Source organism: Ambystoma mexicanum, chromosome 2p (genome assembly GCF_040938575.1).
Source record: "Ambystoma mexicanum isolate Mex_15411 chromosome 2p, UKY_AmexF1_1, whole genome shotgun sequence".
NCBI classification, from domain to species: Eukaryota; Metazoa; Chordata; class Amphibia; order Caudata; family Ambystomatidae; genus Ambystoma; species Ambystoma mexicanum.
In genome coordinates, this window is record NC_090923.1 from 12,966,150 (window position 1) to 12,993,376 (window position 27,227).

General features: G+C 43.9%; 1 protein-coding gene across 1 annotated transcript; it reads right to left on the reverse strand.

Moving 5' to 3' along the window:
* Positions 1–23,852: 23,852 nt before the first annotated feature.
* LOC138567665 (olfactory receptor 2A12-like) lies at positions 23,853–24,437 on the reverse strand. Its single transcript, XM_069646136.1, has one exon. The coding sequence runs from the start codon at positions 24,435–24,437 to the stop codon at positions 23,853–23,855; it is 585 nt and encodes a 194-aa protein (XP_069502237.1).
* Positions 24,438–27,227: the final 2,790 nt, after the last annotated feature.

Below are 27,227 nucleotides of genomic sequence, written 5' to 3' on the forward strand. Positions count from 1 at the left end.
TCTGGACTTTTAGCACAGTACAGTTTATAGACTAGATTTCTTACATTTGAATAATGTGTTGATATAATTTTGATATCATGGAAGGTGCTTTTGCAAATAGGTCCTGAAATGCAGGCTAATGAATGTCCTTGTAGTCCTGTGTATTTGCGCACTGGACAGGTATCCATATTTTGCAGCACTTTCATTTTCCTTTCACATACTGATTGAGGAACTGGAGTAAAGATTTGAAAAATTTGTTAGGAATTTTTACACATTGCCATGCACGGCCATTTGTGTACTGGACGGTCTGGTTCAGTCGAATGGAGAGGTAATTCTGAGTTTTCCGGGGATACTTTTGTAAGACGTGTTGCTTGTTCCATGATGGTAGTATTGATTTTTTCATATCCTCGTCCACTGCTATGGATGGCAATTGTGTTTGTTTGATTTTGCTTGTATGCTTCTTCATTAAAATATGGTTCTGTGGTTGTTGTGTGACTCCATTCACCTCCACAAATATTTAAGAAGTTATTCTTGTTGACATTCCATTTATTGAGAAGTTTCTTTTGCAGTTTAGTTCTTAGTTTTGTTAGTGGTTTCATCCTATTGAACACTAAAATGAATAACTTCCTTTTTAGAAGGATTGCACTGTCTACGAGAGCTTGTAGGATTCATTTTCTATGGTAGGCTTTAAGGATTGAGGAGGATTTCGCTCCTCTTCTTATTAGATTCTGAAGGACTCTGTGGCGGAACATTTTTGCTAAAATACTTTTTTTACTATGGGTTCTTGCTAATTTATCAGGATTTGTAGAAGCATTGTTAGCAGTAGTGGTAGCCAAATTCTTGTAAAGCATTTTCTGTTTCCTGCCACATTTTGATAGAGAAACCAAAGTTTCTGTAGTTGAAGGTTCCTTTGTTTCGCTAAATGACTGTAGTAGCTGTTTTGTTTCAAACTCTGCTAGAGATGGATGCTTACTTTCGACACTTTTAATTTTATTTGCTCTATTTTGGCATTCCTTTCTACGGACTTGCTTTTTGGTAGGCATTCTTTGGGGTCTTCATGAAAAAAAAGAACGCAAAGGTTGGTCTGTTTTACAATGTATGTGTGCTGTGTGCATGCATGTATGAGTTTGATGGGGAAGATGTTTGTGGTGGTGTGTGATTGTGCATTGGGCAGTTACAATGAGTTGGGAAGGCTATTTTTCTGTTTGTATATTATTACACTCTGCTTCAGATGAGAGTAGAAAGTGAGCTAGTGGTGAGGAGAAGCATTAATGGTAAACGTAATGGTATAAAATTAAAACAGCTACTTGTTTTGTAATACTAACATTCTAAGGCTTGTGCATGTTATTTGTGTTCCAAAAACACAGGGATTTGTTTGCCATTCTGCCTGTTATTCTTTGTTTAATAAATGGGGATTTGTGGGCAGAATGGTTCAGAAATCAATGTTTTCTTTGGTGCAAAAATTACATAAATAACCCACACTGTCTCTTTGAGGAACAGTAAGAATATAAAGGGAGTACTGTACTTACTTTTTTTGTGGAATGACCAGGTTTCTTTGGATATGTTGTTTGCAGTGTAGATGCTGTTGATTTTCAGGAGAGTAGTCTTCACTGCAATTGTAAAAGGAAGAAGTTAGTAATTTTGTGTGTTTAAAGCAGTGATGTTAATGTACACCTTAATTTTTCAGCTTTCGTGGGAGTAGTCTCGTTTGATATCTCAACACAGTGTGTGTGCATTTCATTTCACTATGTGCAGCCTTTATATGTTATTTGCAGTATGTTAGTTGAACCTGCTTACAATTTTCAGTTCATGAAATTCCCTTGTTTTTTTTAAGCTGTGTTGTCCACAGCAGAGAGGTTTGGGAATGATTGGTCATTATAGTAGATGGGAAACATTTCAATACTTTCATATTATAAGTAGGAATGCGAAAAATCAGGAGCACCTGAGAGGGAGATGTCAATACAGCAATCGGGAACGTTTATTTTTCTCATACGATCGTATTGGAAGTAGCATCAATTTAGGCGGAAGTCAGTTAAAAATTGTGATGTTTTTTAATGGAAAATCGAGTTTCACGCATAAATCGGGAGGGTTGGTACGTATGTACAGGTTATGTGGGAGACAGTAAGAAGTAGTGCGATTTCTCAATGAAAAATCGGAAGTCTTGCACTAAAAGGGGGAGCGTTGGTATGCATTGGCTATGCAGATTTAGTGGCATTAATTTGTTTAAATGGAATCATAAGATTTCCACATGTTCTCTGAATAAAATATGCATACCTGTACTTTGGACTCATGCATGAGGTTATACATGGCGCTGTAAGCAGAAATATGCGACACTTGCACAGTCGTTTTTGAAGTAGGTGTTTTGCAATGATATGCGACTTGTATTCAGAGTGATCAACAGTATATGTGAAGTGCGGAACTCTGATGAGGAGTTAGATGTAGAGGTCTTGGATGTGATTGGTGGATTGTTGTGTGACTGCTTAGCTGTATCCAATGAGGGAATGGATTCGCAAGTGATGTGGAAAGGGTAGAAGGACTGGCTAAGAGTTACGTGCTGCACGGACACTGCGCTTGTCCGCGGGTAGGGCGTGCCACATACGGGGTTCTACAGCAAATCCAGCATGTAAAGGGCATCAGCCAATCAGCCAATCAGATGGTGACAATGTTGATTTGTGTCAAAAGAGAGTGTGTGTAGTGAAGATGGCAGAAGTGGAGACAGTCAGGGTGTTGGTGCTCGGAGATATTTTTGTCCATGGTTTATAGCACTATTCCGAATGTAGGCATGTGGCAAACAATTTCGATGTCAGAGGAGTGGAGGTGGTGTGGAGCGCTGTAACTGATTGCAATGTAGCAGAAATTCTCCAAGTTTGCAGAGATATGCGTAGGATGACCAGTCCCCATGTGGTAGTTTTGCACTATGGTGCTTGCCATTTGGGCTACCTGAGTTCACCTTCTTTGTTGGGAGATTTGGAACAGTTGGTTCAAGCAGTCATTAACATCTTTCCAACTGCGAAATTGATTTTTTCTGCCTTACTCACTCCCTAGAGCAAAATGGGACAACAGTTCTGTTTTTTGTCCAGATCAAAGTATTGGTAGGTGAGCCATCAATCCCGGCATGCATGCTTTCATTTTAAGAGCTGGTATGTTTTTCTGCAGCCACAAGAACATTGTTTCCAGTAATGCGGCTTATTTTGAAGCAGCTGGTGGGAAATGCCATGTTCTTTTGGAATGTAAGGCTTGCTTTGGAGAAGGTTCTGTGATGTATGTAGGCGTAAACTAAGAAGAAAAAAATTCAAAAAAATACAAAATAACAGGTGTCTGTCAGGCATCTGCAGAAAAACCAAAAAAAAGGGTCTTTTCAGCGCCCTCCTTAAAGGGGAAAAGGGGAATACTATTTAAATATACAGTTGTCACACTCAGATTCTCTACATGTCCGCGGACATGGCGATAGTCTGCAGGCAGCGCGTATTACCAACAGGGATTCTGGATTGGAGACGCGTGCAAATGAGAATGAGCAAAGCTAGGGATTGGTTAATAAAGTTCAGTGGGTGTGTTCTGAATGGAGAGATTTAGTGAGAATGTCTTTTTCCTGAGAGGAGAACAGACAGCTATGACTCTGTGTGCTCGAAAACAGATTATCTGGATTTTGGGAGACTCATGGATACATTGGCTGAAAGTGCATGCAGAACGTTGTTGTATATCTGCAGATCTTGGATTTTCTCATGTGGAAGTGCACTGGCAAGCAGTGCGTGGAATGAAGTGGCTGGCCTGGTACCTCTCTGTGCTACTTTACAGACAGAGCGTCATCCTGATATAATTATCATTCATTCTGGAGGAAACAGTTTAGGGCATGTCTCTGGAATTTCTTTGCAATTTGCAATGAAGGAAGGTCTTGCGAAGGTCATGGACATGTTTCCACATTGCCAAGTAATTTTTTCCCGTATTGCACAAAGATAAACATGGCTCCGTTCTGCTTCATTTGGTCCAAAAATGGAGAAAGCGAGGCGCAATGTCAATAAGGCTGTTTGTGCCTTTCTAAGAGATGTTGGCATGTCCTTTTTCCACAATGAAAACATTTTATTTTGTAGCACATTCATTTTTCGTGGAGATGGAGTCCATCTTACATATGCTGGCAATCCGATTTTTCTTTGAAATGTACAACATGCATTGCAACCTTTATTGGATTCATAGTCACTTAATTTTGCGTTACATTTTGATGAATACACGTTTTTTAAACACACAAAACACCATCTGAAAGGCTCTTTTCAGAGCCACCACTTACTCCCAGAGAAAAGTGCATTGGTTTTGCAACAGTTGCACCCTAAATTTTTGTGTGCCCTACGACTGTCCGCTGACTTTTTGAAAAAAGCTCGGGGGCCTACACCGTTCACTTGATAGTTCCATTGTTAAACTGAGAATGACGGCTCTGAAAAGAGCCTTTTTTTAATTTTTTGTTGTTTTATATTTTTTGGATTTTTTTACACACGACACATTAGGAGAGGAGGGTAAAGGAGGGACACCAACCATGGGGATAAGAAAGGGTAGGTGGAGAGGGAAAGATGTAGGGTGGGCCTTATTTAGGTAGGTAGCAGATCTTCGGTGCTCCGTGACAGTGGTCTCGAAAGCACTTCGAAAACTCTCCCCCCTGCAGAGTACTGCGTCGCAGTACATACACAATATTGTGACCTTCCAAAGGTAAGGGTCAACAGCATCCTGAATGGCCTGTGAGGCAGCTGGAGGGATGCGCTCTCCCACAGGAGTGTCTCTTGTGGTGAGAGGATCGGACAAGGAGGATGCTGCAGAGGAACCCAACCTACTACGTTCTTTACATGGTACCACCTTGCGAATGTCCGCACCATGGAACGAAGTTAGGTGTCACTTCATGGTTGTCGCACCAGGTCTCCCATGACTCAGCACCAACTTGCACTGGTTACAGGTGACCAGGTTCGCACATGCTTTTGGTACGTTACCAAAAACGGTAAACAACCGCCACAGCCACAACTCCTGGCCAGTGCTGGCAGTAGGGAGTTCCCCCACCTCATTCTCTTTATCCTCTTCTTCCTCGCTCTCCTTGGGGAGGTGGTGGTGGTGGAGGGTTTGGGGTTGAGTCTAATGAAGAAACAGCAGCCATGGATGCCATTAGGGTTGGTCGGATAATCTTCGCTACAGCAGTAAAGGCAGCAAAACTCATTCTGCTATAGCCAGAAGTACAATGAAGATAAGCACGGGGGTGTGGCCTTTTATAGGGGTTGAGGGGTGCACCTCGTGACCGTATCGATCACTCAAAAGTGTTGAAAAAGTTCTAAACAATATGTTGAAAGCTAGAGCCATTGTATGGGACATGTGAAATGGTGATTTTGTATTGCAAAATAATTTGTCATGTCTGCATAAGTTCTTTTGAAATGTTGTGGAAGCGGACAAAGTGCGCAACTTAGGATACTTGCTCAGAGTGGGTGAGTTCACATGATGAAGTCGTGAACACATCCACGAAGGAAATGGCTTCCTGCAGGTCACCAAATGCACAGTAACGGTTGAGCACATGCACGCGGGTTTTCTACGGAAAGTGTTCGGGTCCTGAAACTAATTAAAAGTGCTATTTTACCAAGAGGGAACAAAATTAGAGGCTTGTCCCAAAATATCGCAAAGGCTTATAAATGTGGTGCTATTTGACAAAACTGCACAAATGTTTGCACAAAGATTTTAGATCTAGATACAAATATTTTTGCTAAGTTTGGTGGGATTTTCCCAAGAGGGGCAAAATTAGAGGGGGTCTCGAAATATTGAAAAGGCTTATAAATATGGTGGCATTTGACAAATCTACACAAAAGTTTGCAAAAACATTTTAGATCTAGATATAAATGTGTTTGCAAAGTTTGGTGGCATTTTGTCAAGAGGGGGCTTAATTGGAGTGGGAGTCGCAACATTTTTAGATGGTTTATAACTTTGTTGCCATTTGACGAATGTGGAAAAAATAATTCTGAATGATTATAGACCCAACCTTGAATGTGTGTGGAAAGTTTCAATGGATTTTGTCAAGAGGGCAGAGGCGTGGCTAAGAGGGGGCTGAGGGGGTTATAGCCCTGGGTCTTTTGGTTGTAGCCCTGGATAAAAGCTCAGGGACTACAACCAACAGGCTAGCTAGCCCCGAATGCCGCCAGTCCCGACATTAGCTTAGCCCCTGATCCTTTCCAGACCCGGCCACACCCCTGCAAGAAGGGGCTAAGTTATATGACTATAGTCTGTATGTATATTTTGACACTTTTGAAAAAATAAAACAAGACACGCCTCACCTTTCCACGTTTCCGCAGGTGTCTCGACAAAAACGGTACCTCACATATGTGAGTGCACCTACCTGGGCACAAAGAGAAAAGGCTAAAGCACTGATAACCCCAAGTGTTTCGCCACAGCAGATTTTGCGGGAATGTGCTCTTGTGGACAACCTACAGATTTGGGCCTGGGGTGTGACAGCTACGAAGGAAAACAGGGAATCCCAGGCATTAATGAAAAGAAGGCACCGATGGGAATCTACAGTGGTCTGACTTGCGTGAATTGCCCCAGAATTTATTACCCACAAGCCCCAGCAAAGTCTAAAATTTAGGGGAAAAACACAATTTTCAGACATTTCCCACCATCAAACCTCCAAAACACGCCGCCGGCAACACATGTCCCTACCTTCACAGGTTCCCAGATGTTTCCTGAGAAAAATCGTACCTCACATGTGTGGGTTCACCTACCTGGGCACAAAGGGAAAAGGCTAAAGGACTGGTAACTCCAAGGGTTTCGGCAGAGCAGGTTTTGCGGGAATTTGCTCTTGTGGACAACCTACAGATTTGGGCCTGGGGTGTTGCAGCCACCAAAGAAAACAGGAAACCCCATGCATTTCCGAAAGGAAGACACCCGTTGGAATCCACAGAGGGCTAATTTACGCAAATCACCTGAGAATTTACTACCCACTAGCCCCGGCAAAGTCCAAAATTTAGGGGAAAAAACACAATTTTCAGACATTTCCCACTGCCAAACCACCAGAAAACACAGCTGATAACACATGTCCAAAAGTGGTACCTCACATATGTGGGTGCACCTACCTAGACACAAAAGGAAAAGGCTAAAGCACTGGTAACCCCAAGTGTTTCGGCAGAGCAGACTTTGCAGGAATTTGCACTTGTGGACAACCTACAGATTTGGTCCTGGAGTGTCGCAACCACCTGGGAAAATGGGGAACCCCATGCATTTCTGAAAAGAAGGCACCTGTTGGAATCGACAGAGGTCTGACTTGCGCAATTTGTTGCAGAATTTAGTACCCACTAGCTCCGCCAAAGTTAAAAAATTAGGAAAAAAATGCAATTTTCAGACATTTCCCACCGCCAAACCACCAAAACACGCCAGGGCTGGTGAACTTCGGGTCAGTCGACCAACAAGTGAGACAAGCGCCAAAGGTCAGGCACGTCACTCCTAACCATCCTAGACCTCTGGCTGGGCAGCGCTACAGCTTTCGCCTCCAAGAAAGAATGGGGACTCTTCCTGGGCTTCCTGGGACCGCTGTGGACATGGGGATCGTCAACCAACATGGGAGACGGGCGCCAAGGCCAGGGAATCACATCCAACTGTCCTAGACGTGTGGGTGGCCTGCATTACAGCTTTGCCACCTGGGAAAGGGTTGGGACCCTGCCAGGGCTCATTAGGACGGCCGCTGGACTTGTGGAGATGGTCGACCAACAAGGGAGACAGGTATCAAAGGCCTGGGACATCATCCCCAACCATCCTGAAATTCTGGCTGGTCTGCATTGCAGGTTTTCCCTCCAGCGAGGGGTGGTCACCCTGCAGGGGATCCCTGGGACCACTGGTGAACGTGGGGGCAGTCGACCTACAAATGAGTCAAGAGCCAAAGGTCAGGCACGTCACCCCTGACCATCTAGACCTCTGGCTGGGCAGCGCTACAGCTTTCCCCTGCAGGAAAGAATGGGGACCCTGACTGACCACCATGGGACCGCCCCAAGGACTTTTGGCTGGTCGCCACACAAGGGAGACAGGCACCCAAGGCCAGGGACATCACCCCCACTGCCATAGACCTCTGGGTGGCCTGTGTTACAGCTTTTCCCTCAATGGCGGAATGGGGACCCTGCCAGGGCTCCCTGGGACCGCCGTTGGACTTTGAGACGGTGCACACTAAGCAAAGGCATGCCACATGCCTGATTGGAGCATGCGCTGGGGATGCACATCGCATGACAATGACATTCCTTTAAAAGCACACCAGGCAAAGTCCTCCCACCTGCCTTATTGGAGCATGCACCAGGGATGCACATTGCATGACAGAGACATTCCTTTAAAAGCACACTAAGCAAAGGTAGGACAATGAATGTCTTCTCAATGAATGTGTCTGCATTTAGCAGCTCCTGCTGATGAGGAGACCGATTCCACACACCCAGCAAAGCACCATTTGCAGCAGGGCTTACTCTCCTCCAAGGCAGAGAGGAAAACAGCGCTCACTCACCCCCAAGGCAGAGAGGGAAACAGCGCTTACTCTCCTCCAAGGCAGAGAGGGAAACAGCGCTTACTCTCCTGCAGGGCAGAGAGTAAAACAGCGCTTACTCTCCTGCAAGGCAGAGAGGAAAACAGCGCTTACTCTCCTCCAAGGCAGAGAGGAAAACAGCGCATACTCTCATCTAAGGTAGAGAGGAAAGCAACGCTTACTCTCCTCCAAGGCAGAGAGGAAAACAGCGCTTACTCTCGTCCAAGGCAGAGAGGAAAACGGCACTTACTCTCCTCCAATGTAGAGAGGAAAACAGCACTTAATATCTTCCAAGGTAGAGAGGAAAACAGCACTTAATATCTTCCAAGGCAGAGAGGAAAACAGCACTTACTCTCCTCCAAGGCAGAGAAGAAAACAGCGCTTACTCTCCCCCAAGGCAGAGAGGAAAACAGCGCTTACTCTCCTCCAAGGCAGAGAGGAAAACAGCGCTTACTCTCCCCCAAGGCAGAGAGGAAAAAAGCGCTTACTCTCCTCCAAGGTAGAGAGGAAAACAGCACTTAATATCTTCCAAGGCAGAGAGGAAAACAGCACTTACTCTCCCCCAAGGCAGAGAGGAAAACAGCACTTACTCTCCTCTAAGGCAGAGAGGAAAACAGCTCTTACTCTCTTCCAAGGCAGAGGGGAAAACAGCGCCTACTCTCCTCCAAGGCAGAGAGGAAAACAGCACTTACTCTCCTCCAAGGCAGAGCGGAAAACAGCGCTTACTCTCCCCCAAGGCAGAGAGGAAAACAGCTCTTACTCTCTTCCAAGGCAGAGAGGAAAACAGTGCGTACTCTTCCCCTCTCCTCCAAGACAGAGAGGAAAACAGCGCTTAATCTCCTTGAAGGCAGAGAGGAAAACAGCGCTCACTCTCCTCCAAGGCAGAGAGTAAAACAATGCTTACTCTCCCCCAATGCTGATAGGAAAACAGTGCTTACTTTCCCCCAAGGCAGAGAGAGAAACAGTGCTTACTCTCCTCCAAGGCATAGAGGAAAACAGCGCTTACTCTCATCCAAGGCAGAGAGGAAAACAGTGCTTACTCTCCCCAAGGCAGAGAGAAAAACAGTGCTTACTCTCCTCCAAGGCAGAGAGTAAAACAGTGCTTACTCTCCCGCAACGCTGAGAGTAAAACAGTGCTTAATCTACCCCAATGCTGAGAGGAAAACAACGCTTACGCTCCCCCAAGGTAGAGAGAAAAACACCGGTTACTCTCCTCCAAGGCATAGAGGAAAACAGCGCTTACTCTCCTCCAAGACATAGAGGAAAACAACGCTTACTCTCCTCCAAGGCATAAAGGAAAACAGCGCTTACTCTCCTCCAAGGCAGAGAGGAAAACAGCGCTTACTTTCCTCCAAGGCAGAGAGGCACAACAGCACAGCACTTATGCCCACATGTTTTACATTAATTCTAATATATGATAAGAATGAAATAGCAAATACATATAACATGAGAGTGCCAACCCTCCCATTAGTGTGGGGGACCAGGCACCTTTGGAACTCACCCTATTACCAGTGGATGCTTCCATTTAAAGCTGGAGGTGAAGTATGACCATTAATCGCCAATCCTGCTCCTGTCTACACCAGTCCTGCTCCTGTATACACCAATCCTGCTCCTATCTGCATCAATCATGCTCCTGTCTGCACCTATCCTGCTCCTGTCTACACCAATGCTGCTCCTTTCTGCGCCATCGCTGCAGCTACCAAGAGCATGGTGCATTTACGGTGCATTTATTGACAGCGGAACCCAGCGAGGACTTCACCCCTGAGACCTGAAGCCTGGAAGATAGGTCTACTGAGGGCACCTCTCTGATATGTGCCCAGGAGCAGCGGCAAGAAAGTTATTAATTCCTTATAGAGTAACACATCTCTTTGCAATTAAGTGCAAAAGGTCCCCTCCATGCAATTTGTAAGTTTTCCACAACGCAGTGGAAAGTTTAATAATAAAATACTGATGAGGTCACCTTTGCTCTTCACTTTTTCATTATAGGTGTGGAAAGGTTGAATGTAATGTGAGTGGTTTTGTATATCACTTGTCTGCCACTATTCGTGGACCAGTTGGACTTGGCGCTAAAAGAAAAGGGAGGGGTCATTAATGGGAGAGTGGCAGAGGCAGAGGCAAAACCTGTGGTGGTGGTGGATGCAGTCGGAAATACCTGGTTCCTAGATCATGGAGCATGGCATGGGTAGTGTTAATCATAAGCCTGGCATAGATAGCATAGATAAGCAAGCATGTCATTAATAGCCTAGTCTTGGAGCCTGGCACAGAAAGTCTATATCTTGGAGCCTGGCATAGATAGCCTTGATCTTGGAGCATGGCATAGATAGCCTAGATCTTGGAGCCTGGAGTAGATACCTTGATCTTGGATCATGGCGTAGATAGCCTAGATAAGCAAGCATGGCATTAATAGCCTTTATCTTGTAGCCTGGCACAGATACCTTGATCTTGCAGTCTGGCATAGATACCTTGATTTGGAGAATGCCATTGATAGCCTAGATAACGAGCATGGCACTGATTGCATATATCATGAAGGCTAGCATAGATAGCCTAGATTAGCAAGAATGGCATAGATGACCTAGATCTTGGATCCATAGATGACCTAGATCTTGGATCCTGGCATAGATAACCTCCATCTTGGAGCCTGGCATGGATGGCCTAGATCTTGGAGCCTGGCATAGATAGCACAGATAAGCAAGCATGGCATTGACAGCTTAGATCTGGGTGCATGGCATAGAATGTCTAGATCTTTGAACATGACCTTGATAGCTTCGATCTTGGAACCTGGCATAGATTGCCTAGATCTTGGAGTCTAACATAGATAGCCGAGATCTTGGAGCCTGGCATGGGTAGCCTACATCGTGGAGAATTGCCTTGATAGCTTCAATCTTGGAACCTGGCATAGAAAGCCGAGATCTTGCAGCCTGTTATGGGTAGCCTACATCTTGGAGCATTGCCTTGATAGCTTGGATCATGTAGCTTGGCATAGATAACCAAGACAAGCGTGTATGCTTGGGGCTGACTAACATTCTGGGCAGGAGAATGTGTTCTCTTGTATGCCTGGTGGGCCAGCTTGAGAAGAGCACATGGCCATGGTGGCTACAACAATGCTTGAGCAGTTGTAAGTTAACAGCTACTGTCCTTGTTAAATGGGGTTGAGGATTGTGATGGGCCAATGCATATAGGTTCCCACTTCCGATGGCAGGGGAATGTGCCTAGGCTTAGTGGAAAGCCATACTAGATCATGCACCATCTAAGATAGGGTGCCTTCTCGTTTCAGAAGACAGATCAGAAATATCCGAGGTCTGCCTTGACACCTTACATTGTTGTTCCGATCAGGCTTTGTAACACCCTATGTGGGTCTGCCTGTATGGTTTGCATGGATAGTGTTGCAGAACTGAAATCAATTCTGGAACGAGCATTTGATTTTTTCATTTGTTTTGTGCCCGGCCTATAGAACAGGAAGTAGTTGCACCGGATGAAGAACAGCATCCAGCGAGCATATCAGGGCCTGAGGTAACGAGCTTCCTTCTGAAAAATCAAGTGCTTGTGGTCTGTTACAGCTTCCATTGTAATTGTAATTGTAATTGGTTATTTATAACACACTTAAACCCAGAGGTTTCAAAGCACGGACCTGTGTTGCACTGCGTTGTCTTGCTTCCAAGGCGAGTGTGTTACCCCTGTGCTATCCTCCAAAGACCATCGGATAAATGGCTCCTTCTAGGCAAGGCTATCACTGCTGATTTCACTGGAATGGTACAGATGTTGAACCCTACTTGTTTTAAGTTTTGAGATATTCTGGAGAAGTACTGGACAAAGCACCGATTGAAATTGACAAACCCCATAACACATTGTACCTCTGCTGGGTTGGGAGCTTGTGGCCATTTAGTAAAGCTCATTCCATTTCCTGATCCATTTTTACTCCACAGGATGTGAGCAGGTATCAAAGGAATCACCTTCTTATTTGTGAAACTGGCATGGTTCCAATGCAGTGTAAAGTACGTCTAGATTTGGCCGGGCAGAATCCTCAGACTTTACGTTGATAGGGTAATCGTGCAGGAGATGCAGCAGAAGTATTTCAGCTTCAGGGCAGTAGTGCAGGAAAAGGGTATACACGCATTTCATCGAGTGATTTTTCATTGTGGGACTTTTCATCAGCAAATTTTTCATTGGCAAAAACACTTTTTTGTAAAAATAAAATTGGGGGGGTTATAGGGGTTGGGGTATGATTATATAAGTAAGGGTGGGTTTAGGGGGCTGTACCCCCCCCCCAAAATAAAAAAAAATAAAAAACTGTTTTTGGCGATGAAAAATCTGGCGATGAAAAGTCCCACGATGAAAAATCATTTGATGAAATAACGTAGAACCCAGCAGTAGTTTTTCAGTAGGAAAAACAACATCATTAAATGCCTTGCATTCTACAGTTATTCCTTCTAAAGGCCCATCATGTAGCAAGCACCAGAGCAGCAACAGGCACCTTAGTCTTCATCAATGCCATCCGGAATACCCGTTGGCAATACTCTGAGTTTAAGGTCAACTCTCTAGCAGTCCAATGAAGACTGGGGTTATGGAGTCATGGTTAAGCTACTCCTAAAAACCCTCCAGTTTTTGATTGGCTATGAGTTCAAAACTAATGGACTATGGGTGGCCCTGGACTTGCAGAAGAAAGCAATAGTGGTATGAAGTCAAATGGAGCACTGTCCACAGAACGGAGAGTTTCCGCAGAAGACCCTAAAATCATATGAATGTGAAAGTTAAAGGTAGATGTGAATCCATACGCTTCCGAATCCAAGTATTGGCATTAACAGGTGTAGATGTGCCCAGGATTCAGTCAGCAAATATACATGAGAAGAGGGGGACAATGGGTAGTGGAAAAAAAACACGCACAAAAGGCCTCTCGCTTCTGCAGTACACACACATTTCTATTGCATCAGGCACTCCAAAATTGATTTAGGGGTAGATAAAAAATGGAGTGGGTTGAACAGAAATGCCACAACCTGACTTTACCTTCTCCAGAATTTCTGTCTTGCAATCGCTGATCAATCCAAAGAGCTACAATAATCGGACAATCAGACTGCCAGCATTATCAGGATAGATGTGAGATTCTGCGACAATCAGACTGTCAGCATTATCAGTATCGATGTGAGATTCTGTGACAGACTGTCAGCATTATCAGTATCGATGTGAGATTCTGCGACAATCAGACTGTCAGCATTATCAGTATCGATGTGAGATTCTGCGACAATCAGACTATCAGCATTATCTGTATTGATGTGAGATTCTGCGACAATCAGACTGTCAGCATTATCAGTATCAATGTGAGATTATGTGACAATCAGACTGTCAGCATTATCAGTATCAATGTGAGATCCTGTGACAATCAGACTGTCAGCATTATCAGTATCGATGTGAGATTCAGTGACAATCAGACTGTCAGCATTATCAGGATATATGTGAGATTCTGTGACAATCAGACTGTCAGCATTATCAGTATCAATGTGAGATTCTTCCTCAATCAGACTGTCAGCATTATCAGTATCTATGTGAGATTCTGCAACAATCAGACTGTCAGCATTATCAGTATCTATGTGAGATTCTGCAACAATCAGACTGTCAGCATTATCAGTATCAATGTGAGATTCTGCAACAATCAGACTGTCAGCATTATCAGTATCAATGTGAGATTCTGTGACAATCAGACTGTCAGCATTATCAGTATCGATGTGAGATTCTGTGACAGACTGTCAGCATTATCAGTATCGATGTGAGATTCTGCGACAATCAGACTGTCAGCATTATCAGTATCGATGTGAGATTCTGCGACAATCAGACTATCAGCATTATCTGTATTGATGTGAGATTCTGCGACAATCAGACTGTCAGCATTATCAGTATCTATGTGAGATTCTGCAGCAATCAGACTGTCAGCATTATCAGTATCAATGTGAGATTATGTGACAATCAGACTGTCAGCATTATCAGTATCGATGTGAGATTATGTGACAATCAGACTGTCAGCATTATCAGTATCGATGTGAGATTCTGCGACAATCTGACTGTCAGCATTATCAGAATCGATGTGAGATTCTGCGACAATCAGACTATCAGCATTATCTGTATTGATGTGAGATTCTGCGACAATCAGACTGTCAGCATTATCAGTATCTATGTGAGATTCTGCTACAATCAGACTGTCAGCATTATCAGTATCAATGTGAGATTATGTGACAATCAGACTGTCAGCATTATCTGTATTGATGTGAGATTCTGCGACAATCAGACTGTCAGCATTATCAGTATCGATGTGAGATTCTGCGACAATCAGACTGTCAGCATTATCAGTATCGATGTGAGATTCTGCGACAATCAGACTATCAGCATTATCTGTATTGATGTGAGATTCTGCGACAATCAGACTGTCAGCATTATCAGTATCTATGTGAGATTCTGCAACAATCAGACTGTCAGCATTATCAGTATCAATGTGAGATTATGTGACAATCAGACTGTCAGCATTATCAGTATCAATGTGAGATCCTGTGACAATCAGACTGTCAGCATTATCAGTATCGATGTGAGATTCAGTGACAATCAGACTGTCAGCATTATCAGGATATATGTGAGATTCTGTGACAATCAGACTGTCAGCATTATCAGTATCAATGTGAGATTCTTCCTCAATCAGACTGTCAGCATTATCAGTATCTATGTGAGATTCTGCAACAATCAGACTGTCAGCATTATCAGTATCTATGTGAGATTCTGCAACAATCAGACTGTCAGCATTATCAGTATCAATGTGAGATTCTGCAACAATCAGACTGTCAGCATTATCAGTATCAATGTGAGATTCTGTGACAATCAGACTGTCAGCATTATCAGTATCGATGTGAGATTCTGTGACATACTGTCAGCATTATCAGTATCGATGTGAGATTCTGCGACAATCAGACTGTCAGCATTATCAGTATCGATGTGAGATTCTGCGACAATCAGACTATCAGCATTATCTGTATTGATGTGAGATTCTGCGACAATCAGACTGTCAGCATTATCAGTATCTATGTGAGATTCTGCAACAATCAGACTGTCAGCATTATCAGTATCAATGTGAGATTATGTGACAATCGGACTGTCAGCATTATCAGTATCAATGTGAGATTATGTGACAATCAGACTGTCAGCATTATCAGTATCGATGTGAGATTCTGCGACAATCAGACTGTCAGCATTATCAGTATCGATGTGAGATTCTGCGACAATCAGACTATCAGCATTATCTGTATTGATGTGAGATTCTGCGACAATCAGACTGTCAGCATTATCAGTATCTATGTGAGATTCTGCAACAATCAGACTGTCAGCATTATCAGTATCAATGTGAGATTATGTGACAATCAGACTGTCAGCATTATCTGTATTGATGTGAGATTCTGCGACAATCAGACTGTCAGCATTATCAGTATCTATGTGAGATTATGTGACAATCAGACTGTCAGCATTATCTGTATTGATGTGAGATTCTGCGACAATCAGACTTTCAGCATTATCAGTATCAATGTGAGATTATTTGACAATCAGACTGTCAGTATTATCAGTATCGATGTGAGATTCTGTGACAGACTGTCAGCATTATCAGTATCGATGTGAGATTCTGCGACAATCAGACTGTCAGCATTATCAGTATCTATGTGAGATTCTGCAACAATCAGACTGTCAGCATTATCAGTATCAATGTGAGATTATGTGACCGTCAGACTGTCAGCATTATCAGTATCAATGTGAGATCCTGTGACAATCAGACTGTCAGCATTATCAGTATCGATGTGAGATTCAGTGACAATCAGACTGTCAGCATTATCAGGATATATGTGAGATTCTGTGACAATCAGACTGTCAGCATTATCAGTATCAATGTGAGATTCTTCCTCAATCAGACTGTCAGCATTATCAGTATCTATGTGAGATTCTGCAACAATCAGACTGTCAGCATTATCAGTATCTATGTGAGATTCTGCAACAATCAGACTGTCAGCATTATCAGTATCAATGTGAGATTCTGCAACAATCAGACTGTCAGCATTATCAGTATCAATGTGAGATTCTGTGACAATCAGACTGTCAGCATTATCAGTATCGATGTGAGATTCTGTGACAGATTGTCAGCATTATCAGTATCGATGTGAGATTCTGCGACAATCAGACTGTCAGCATTATCAGTATCGATGTGAGATTCTGCGACAGACTATCAGCATTATCTGTATTGATGTGAGATTCTGCGACAATCAGACTGTCAGCATTATCAGTATCTATGTGAGATTCTGCAACAATCAGACTGTCAGCATTATCAGTATCAATGTGAGATTATGTGACAATCAGACTGTCAGCATTATCAGTATCGATGTGAGATTATGTGACAATCAGACTGTCAGCATTATCAGTATCGATGTGAGATTCTGCGACAATCAGACTGTCAGCATTATCAGTATCAATGTGAGATTCTGCGACAATCAGACTATCAGCATTATCTGTATTGATGTGAGATTCTGCGACAATCAGACTGTCAGCATTATCAGTATTGATGTGAGATTCTGCGACAATCAGACTGTCAGCATTATCAGTATCGATGTGAGAATCTGCGACAATCAGACTGTGAGCATTATCAGTATTGAAGTGAGATTCTGCAACAATCAGACTATCACCATTATCAGTATCGATGTGAGATTCTGCGGCAATCAGTCTGTCAGCATTATTAGTACCAATGTGAGATTCTGCGACAATCAGACTGTCAGCATTATCAGGATAGATGAGAGATTTTGCGACAGTCATACTGTCAGCATTATCTGTATCGATGTGAGATTCTTCCTCAATCAGACTGTCAGCATTATCAGTATCAATGTGAGATTCTGCAACAATCAGACTGTCAGCATTATCAGTATCAATGTGAGATTCTGTGGCAATCAGACTGTCAGCATTATCAGTATCTATGTGAGATTCTGCAACAATCAGACTGTCAGCATTATCAGTATCGAAGTGAGATTCTTCCTCAATCAGACTGTCAGCATTATCAGTATCTATGTGAGATTCTGCAACAATCAGACTGTCAGCATTATCAGTATCAATGTGAGATTCTGTGACAATCAGACTGTCAGCATTATCAGTATCTATGTGAGATTCTGCATCAATCAGACTGTCAGCATTATCAGTATCAATGTGAGATTCTGTGACAATCAGACTGTCAGCATTATCAGTATCAATGTGAGATTATGTGACAATCAGACTGTCAGCATTATCAGTATCAATGTGAGATTCTTCCTCAATCAGACTGTCAGCATTATCAGTATCAATGTGAGATTCTGTGACAATCAGACTGTCAGCATTATCAGTATCGATGTGAGATTCTGCGACAATCAGACTGTCAGCATTATCAGTATCGATGTGAGATTCTGCGACAATCAGACTATCAGCATTATCTGTATTGATGTGAGATTCTGCGACAATCAGACTGTCAGCATTATCAGTATCTATGTGAGATTCTGCAACAATCAGACTGTCAGCATTATCAGTATCAATGTGAGATTCTGTGACAATCAGACTGTCAGCATTATCAGTATCAATGTGAGATTCTGTGACAATCAGACTGTCAGCATTATCAGTATTGATGTGAGATTCTACGACAATCACACAGTCAGCATTATCAGTATCGAAGTGAGATTCTGCAGAAAACAGACTGTCAGCATTATCAGTATCAATGTGAGATTCTGTGACAATCAGACTGTCAGCATTATCAGTATCAATGTGAGATTCTGTGACAATCAGACTGTCAGCATTATCAGTATCAATGTGAGATTCTGCGACAATCAGACTATCAGCATTATCTGTATTGATGTGAGATTCTGCGACAATCAGACTGTCAGCATTATCAGTATCTATGTGAGATTCTGCAACAATCAGACTGTCAGCATTATCAGTGCCAATGTGAGATTCTGTGACAATCAGACTGTCAGCATTATCAGTATCAATGTGAGATTCTGCGACAATCAGACTGTCAGCATTATCAGTATCGATGTGAAATTCTGCGACAAACAGACTGTCAGCATTATCAGTATTGATGTGAGATTCTGCGACAATCAGACTGTCAGCATTATCAGTATCGATGTGAGAATCTGCGACAATCAGACTGTGAGCATTATCAGTATTGAAGTGAGATTCTGCAACAATCAGACTATCACCATTATCAGTATCGATGTGAGATTCTGCGGCAATCAGTCTGTCAGCATTATTAGTACCAATGTGAGATTCTGCGACAATCAGACTGTCAGCATTATCAGGATAGATGAGAGATTTTGCGACAGTCATACTGTCAGCATTATCTGTATCGATGTGAGATTCTGTGACAATCAGACTGTCAGCATTATCAGTATCGATGTGAGATTCTGTGACAATCAAACTGTCAGCATTATCAGCATCAATGTGAGATTCTGCGACAATCAGACTGTCAGAATTACCAGTATCGATGTGTGATTCTGCAACAATCAGGCTGTCAGCATTATCAGTATTGATGTGAGATTCTGGCCCAATCAGACTGTCAGCATTATCTGCATCGATATGAGATTCTGCGACAATCAGACTGTCAGCATTATCAATAGCGATGTGAGAATCTTCAGACCAAATGGATGTCTGTGACTAAACTTTTCACTGAGAAGCAAGCAAACATTTTCTTAGAGAGAGTATTGAACCTCAGGTACTCTTGAAGGGTTTGAGTCATCAAATCGCAGTAGCAGAGTGACCCAAGGCAATACATAAAGATTATTCTAGATTACTCTAGATTGGTTCTTTGGAAATTCTGTGGGATTCACTAGAAAATGTAAAATGTGTTCTGTGTGGAAATCTTCTATTAATTGGAGTCACCATGAAAGCATTCAGGAGATTATATTCTGCCTCTTGGCCACAATCGCACACCCACAGCCTCAGGGTGGAAATTGGGTGGAAGATTGAGAAGCTTAGAACATGACTTTGGGACCTCCTTGACCACCCTCTACCTTGCTCTGAAGAGTTTTATCTGTGCCTCACATGGAAGCATTTTAATTGCAGCTGGTCGCAGCCTACATTTGTACCTGAGCTAGCCATGTAGTTAACTGCTGCTCGGTAGCAGCAAAATCCATCACTTCAAGATTCCTGAATCTGGCTTGAAAGCGGTGAAGGTCAAACACAACATAGCGTACAGTTACCAGTGTATGCATGGCACAGGACCTCCCCACCTTGCCAGTGCACCCCCAATTGTAGAATCAGGCACAGTGAGTAAATGAGTGGTCCAGAATTCTCAGGGTGAAAGACAAGGACAGGCATCAACCTGCGGCACTGGTCTGGAAAGACACATGCAGGGAGCGGCACAGGAGTTATCGAGGTGAGTCCCTTAGTGCAGTGGATAGAAGAGTCAATAAGACTAAAGAGAAATGTAGACCCCAAAAGCACCTTCCACCGCCCTTGAACCCAGAGTCCCACTGTCACAGGGCAGACCAAATTGGACAGTCAGTGGATGACATCCCTGGGAGGCGTTAAAGCGGTCGATATGCTGTTATCTGGAGTCAAAAGTTCATGGAGCTTTCTTGAGTGGTGGGACTCATGAGCAACAACAGGTTAACAATGTAATGCTTTGGAGCAGAGATGGAAGTAAAGCAGTGAAGCTTGGCTGGATGTCGTGGCAGGTCACAAGAAATGCAGATGAAGGAACGTGATAATAGAAGCTATGACAAATGAGAGGCCTGTGCTGACAAGGGGATTTATGGCCGGTCCATAAGCACAACTTGTGCTCATAGTCAGGTTAAGTGTGAATGCTTGTGGCACCTCTGATGAGCCACAAAAAACCTCAAGGTCAATTACCTGCAGATTCACCTGAAAGTCCTGCCAGAGAATGCTCCAGAAATGGCACACTCAAGCAGAATAAATGAACATTGGAGTTGAGTAGGATTTCAGCCTTAACATTTGGTTTGCGTCGGACCCAAATAGTTATACCTCCCCGTAACCCGCCCTCCTGGACCCTCAGGCTTACCCACCAGGATCACATAGTTCACAATGCCTTCCAATGTCACATCTGTTAAAGCCCAGGTATCATAACAATGTCATGCAAGACGCCCTGCAGGAAAAACTGAAGATTTTCCTTCATACCGGTCCGGAATTTTTAAAAGGCCAAGATCATACCGAGTTTGACATATGGAGTGGAAGCAATTCCAAACCTTCCTGCAAAACCAAAGAGTCAATAGAAAATTTGAGACATTTATTACTAAATTGCCAAGCTCTCGCGAGACAGCGGCAGACCTATTTTGGACACATTCGCTTTGATCTTCATTCTTATGATGAAAACGAATAGTGGTCACGTTTGCTGAGTGGCGAAAGGACTACATGGGTGATTGCTGTCACTACATTCTTTGAGAAGTTGGAACTGGAGACTACAGGAATCAATTGAAAGCAAAACTATCATCCAACTGAAAACAAAAAAGTGAATAATGGGTAGGGGGTGGGGGGCATCCTTTGAACTGAGCAGTAGAACCTGCATTGACACATGAAAGGAGAAATCTTCAGGGTTTTTGAAAGTAGAGACTGAGTATTAATTACTTTGTGTACTACACCTTTCTCTTCCTCGCCCCCTCCTCCCCCTCTCTAGGACTTCGATCTTCTTTTTTACTTTTACTGGACAACAGAAATGAAAATGTCGACTCTTGTAAAAATGGATTTTCAATTAAAACAAGTAATAATAAAAAAAAAAATAAACAAAATCATAACCACTGACAAATTCAGAGCAGTTATAATCGTTCCTAAGCCTTTCAAGACCAGAAACATTAAGTAGCATGGATCAGGGAGCATGGCATTGAGAACCTAGAGCTTGGATATTGGCATAGATAGCATGGATCTTAGAGCCTGGCATAGATAGACTTGATCTTGGAGCATGGCTCAGATAGTCTTGATCTTGGAGCATGGCATAGATATCCTAGATCTTAGAGCCTGGCATAGATATCCTAGATCCTGGAGCCTGGCATAGGTAGCCCAGATCTCGGAGCATGGCCTTGATATCTTAGATCGTGGAGCCTTGCCTAGATAGACTATATCTTCGCCCATGCCATAGACAGCCTTGATCTTGGATCCTGGCAGAGATAGCCTACATCTTGGAGCATGGCATAGGTAGCCTAGATTAATGACCTTCACAAAGATGGCCTAGATCTTGGAGCATGGCATAGATAGCCTAGATCTTGGAGCCTGGCTCAGATAGCCTTGATCTTGGAGCACAGTATAGATATCCTAGAGCTTTGAGCATGGCCTTGATTTCTTAGATTGTGGAGCCTTGCCTAGATAGACTATATCTTGGCCCATGTCATAGACACCCTTGATCTTGGATGCTAGCCCAGATAGCATTGATCTTGGAGCATTGCTTAGATATCCTACAGCTTGGAGCATGGCATAGATGGCCCAGATCTTGGAGCATGGCCTTGATTTCATAGATCGTGGAGCCTTGCCTAGACAGACTATATCTTGGCCCATGTCATGGACAACCTTAATCTTGGAGCATGGCATAGATATCCTAGATCTTGGAGCATGGCTTAGATAACCTTGATCTTGGCCCATGTCATAGACAGCCTTGATCTTGGATCCTGGCAGAGATAGCCTACATCTTGGAGCATGGCATAGGTAGCCTAGATTAATGACCTTCGCAAAGATGGCCTAGATCTTGGAGCATGGCATAGATAGCCTGGATCTTGGGGCATGGCATAGATAGCCTAGATCTTGGAGCCTGGCTCAGATAGCCTTGATCTTGGAGCACAGCATAGATATCCTAGAGCTTGGAGCATGGCACAGATGGCCCAGATCTTGGAGCATGGCCTTGATTTCTTAGATCGTGGAGCCTTGCCTAGATAGACTATATCTTGGCCCATGTCATAGACACCCTTGATCTTGGATGCTGGCCCAGATAGCATTGATCTTGGAGCATTGCTTAGATATCCTAGAGCTTGGAGCATGGCACAGATGGCCCAGATCTTCGAGCATGGCCTTGATTTCTTATATTGTGGAGCCTTGCATAGACAGACTATATCTTGGCCCATGTCATGGACAACCTTGATCTTGGAGCATGGCATCGATATCCTAGATCTTGGAGCCTGGCCTAGATAGCCTAAATCTTAGAGCCTGGCATAGATATCCTAGAGCTTGGAGCATGGCATAGATGGCCCAGATCTTGGAGCATGGCCTTGATATGTTAGATCGTGGAGCCTTGCCTAGATAGACTATATCTTCGCCCATGTCATAGACAGCCTGGACATTGGGGCATGGCATGGATAGCCTAGATCTTGGAGCCTGGCATAGATGGCCCAGATCTTGGAGCATGGCCTTGAAATCTTAGATCGTGGAGCCTTGCTACATAGACTATATCTTGGCCCATGTCATAGACAGCCTTGATCTTGGAGCCTGGCTCAGATAGCCTTGATCTTGGTGCATGGCTTCGATATCCTAGAGCTTGGAGCATGGCATAGATGGCCCAGATCTTGGAGCATGGCCTTGATATTTTAGATTGTGGAGCCTTGCCTAGATGGACTATATCTTGACCCATGTCATAGACAGCCTTGATCTTGGAGAATGGCTTAGATATCCTAGATATTGGAGCCTGGCATAGACCTAGACCCTTCCAAGACCAGAAACATTCCAGGACAGGACACTGAGCTCCCCTGTTTCCCTACCAGAAATCTGCAGGGGGCACCGGGCAAGTGACTGGATAACTAGCTCGTTGCGGGACTGTCTCCACAGGAATGGCAAGATCTCAGCCATCTAACTGAGAATTCCCAATACCATCCCTAGATAGTGGGCCTACTGGGCAGATTTTACCTGTATTTCCAAACCGGGGCGGGGGCTTGGTTCTAAAATCAATGCAAGAATATTATAAGCCATATCCCTTCTGTAAAAGGAAATCTTTAGGTAATCCTTGTCATTCACCAACAGGTCTGCACATTGTTCCACTTGTTTGACAGCCGTTTTAAGGGTTAAGTTAAGGCAGGGAAACCCGTCCTAGAAATAGGATAGATAGGATTTTCTCTTTGTTTCATTGGAAATAAAAGTCTTTAACCCCAAACATGCCACCTTTGTGCCAGTCTCATTCTTCTGCACCCTTGCAGTTGCATCAATATGAAGAGACAAGCGCAAGGGTGGGACGAGATATATAAGTGTTCGCGAAGACACAATGGAATATGAAGAAAACCAGGATAAGAGACGGGTGCGATGTGACCTGGTGTATTGCTCTTTGTAGATACTGATGATTGTAAATCTCAAATGGAATTAGGTGGCTGAGGTGCAAACACAAGAAATATCCTGCTTGCATTACTGAGGTCTACAGGACTCTTTGCCTGCGATGCATCACCTTCATCGCCGCCTTTTTCACTTCTTCATTCCTCAGACTATAAATGATTGGGTTCAGCATTGGTGCAAAGACTGTATAAAAGAGTGAAGCTGGTTTTCCATGTCCCAGTGAGTTGCTGGAAGGCTTTAAATATGTGGCTGCCCCAGTCCCATAAAACATGGCAAGCACCAGGAGATGTGCAGAGCAGGTGGAGAAGACCTTCCTCCTGCCCTCCGTGGATCGGATCTTTAGGATGACTCTGATAATGTGAACATAGGACATGACGATGACCAGGAAGGTGATCAGTGCAACACTCCCTGCCAATGCAAAGATCACAATCTTGTTGGTCACAGGGTGAGCACAGGCCAGCTTCAGCAGGTTTGGGAATTCACATACAAAATTGTCAATCTTGTTGTCACCACAGAACGGTAATCGAGCCACCTGCAGGGTTAGAATAAGGGAGTACAGGAAACCGGCCATCCAAGAAATGGCCAGCAGTAGAATGCAAAACCTCCCGCTCATGATAACGCTGTAACTCAGAGGGAGGCAGATGGCGATGTAGCGATCATGGCACATGGCCGTCAGTAGGAAAACCTCTGTGGCACCCAGAAACAAAAAAGCCAGAGACCTGCACAATGCATTCCTTAAAAGGGATGTAGTTGGGTTCTACCAGGAGGCCCACCAGCATTCTGGGGACTATGACAGAAGCTGAGCCAATGTCCAGGAAGGAGACGTTGAACAGAAAGAAGTACATTGGGGTGTGTAGATTGGTGCTGATTACAATCAGTGCAGTGATGAGCAGGTTCCCCAGGAGGGTCAGCAAGTAAACCAGCAGGAAAGCAGCAAACAGGGCATCCTTCACCTCTGAAGGGACAGAGAATCCTAGAAGGATAAATCCCGTTACCATGCTCAAGTTTCCCAAGTCCTCCATCGTCAGTGATGTCCCTGCAAATAAGTAAAATACAGTAAAAATACAGAATTCAAAGAGTAATGACAGGAGTGTCGAGAGCACAGTTACTAAGGATAGATGTTAATATGCACAGTCACTAAGGAGGCAAGTTAGGGACACCGTCACTAAAGAGAAGAGATTGGGAGCACAGTCATGCAGGAGACACATTGGGGAGCATAGTAACCAAGGAAAGGAGTGGAGTTGGGGACGCAGTCAGTAAGGAGAGGAGTGTTTGGAGCACAGTCTCTAAGGAGAAGAGTTAGGGAACAGAGTCAGTAAGGAGTGGAGGTTCAAGGGCCAAGTCACTGATGCGCCAAGTTAGCGAGTGTATACTAATGGCGCGGCAGCTCTGGAATTAGAAAGGTTTACGGCAAGTACAGGCTACATCCAACATATTGATGAACCCACTCATGTTATGGGCAATATGCTGGATTGGGTGTCCTCGTAGAACATTATTTTGAGCAAATCGTACATTGCCCCCTGTCCCTGGTTGGATCACTTTTTCATTGAGTTTTATATTGCATATGAGTGTAAAAAGAGGCCAATAAAACAAATTGGTGTGTCTCGAGAAATTTGAAGAGACTGGATGCCGAGACAGTCTAGGAGCGCACTCCACCCCTTACAAGGAGTAATTAACTCTTGCATTCTGCAGAAGATATGATGAATGCACTCCTGGATGCGCTAGAACATGCAACTAACACTCTGGCGCCGCTAAAACTCGGGAAGGTGAACCATCTCACTCATGATGCCTGGTTCTCAGAAGAACTTAAAGATTTAAGAGTATGCAAAAGGAAAGATTTCTACCATTGGAAATCCTCCAAGGCCGACTATGCCAAACTTAGTTATACAACATCAGCTAAGAAGTATAAAGAGGCTATAATTAAATCTAAGAATGAGCATTTGACCTACGGATTGCCCAGGCACAGCACAAGCCCAAAGAAACCTTCCACATTTTGAAGGAATTAGAGAAGCCGCCAAACACTCTGCATCCAGGAGGCCATGGCGGATAAAGTGGAATAAATCAAATCCCCATTCAGAAAGCAAAAGTCCAGAAAGTACAGACTACTATCTCTAATGAGGCAGAAGTAAAGGGAGAAGGCAAGATCAAAGATCACCTCAGGGTCCCAGTCTTTAATTATAGGAGCATTATGGAGGACAATTTGAGAATCATCCTGCTCAAACCATTGTCATGTAAAGGGGATATCTTTCCATCTACAGGTATTAAGTCATTTTCTGAACTATTGCTAATGCCTCCCTGTAGGAAGGCTATGTTCCTACACAATTGAATGGAGCTTGGATGACCCCCCCCCCGCTAAAAAATCAAGGTCTTGATCCCATGATGTCCCAAATTATAGGTCTATAACGTACACTCCTTTCCTGCTAAAAATACTGGATAGAGTGGCCTATGAACAAGCACTGGAACACTTAAGGAGCCTCACTATTCTGAACAGCTGGCAGTCCAGTTTATGGAGCCGAGAAGAAATCCATCCATCAAAAAGTAAATCCGGGGGATAGCGACCCGCCGAACAGGAGACCGCAGCAGGAGACGCTGTGCACGGAGGTGAACAGGAGCGAGAAGGAAGTCAAAGGCGACGGAGCTCCTTTGCACACTGCCCTAACAAACCACTGGGTGCCCCAAAGTCCAGCAAGCTGTTGGAAAGCAAAGCCCCATCCTGCGAAAGGGGAGAAGAGACAGGTGGAGCGACTACTACAGAGAAGAGAACGCAGAATGCAAAGTGATGACAGAGAATGCTGGTACGCTGCCTGAGCCTCAGGAGGAAGCACTGCTGCTTGGAAGTCGTGGACCACAGAAACAGGTACGCAGGTGTTAAGAAGGATTTCTGAACTCTGTCCTGGAGGCGCAGAGATTCAGAAGGCCAACCTAATTACTTGGAACAGGGTAACCTCTGGACAAGCCAGACCAATCAGGGTAGCGATCGCGGCGGTCAAGACTAGGTCTCAAGAGGGGTGAGGGTGACTGAAAGCCCGCAATGAGCACACAAAGCAAGGACACTTACAAATTACTCCAAACAGGTGTTATATTAAAAATATATACACATTTATTCCAAGGCCTTTGCAACAATGACCGTAGCGAGAAATCACAGTAAAACTCCAACACATCCCAAACCAATACAATATATATACAACTACAAAACGAGTCTAAAGAGTTAGATGCACGAAATGTGTAGTCCACCTAGAAGGGGAGGAAAACAGGCAGTGCGAAAAAATAATTAGACCCAGTCCGCCTTCAGAGGCACCTAACTAAGAGGAAGTCCAAGCCCTACGAAGAGTGGAGCCTTGTGCTCAAAAGTACCTGCACACGCTGGTGCCAACGGGCAAAAAGGGGAGTCTCTTCGAGGGAATCAGGCAGTTCAGTTTGGTGCACAAATGAAGAAGAACAGAGTTCCGCGACTCAA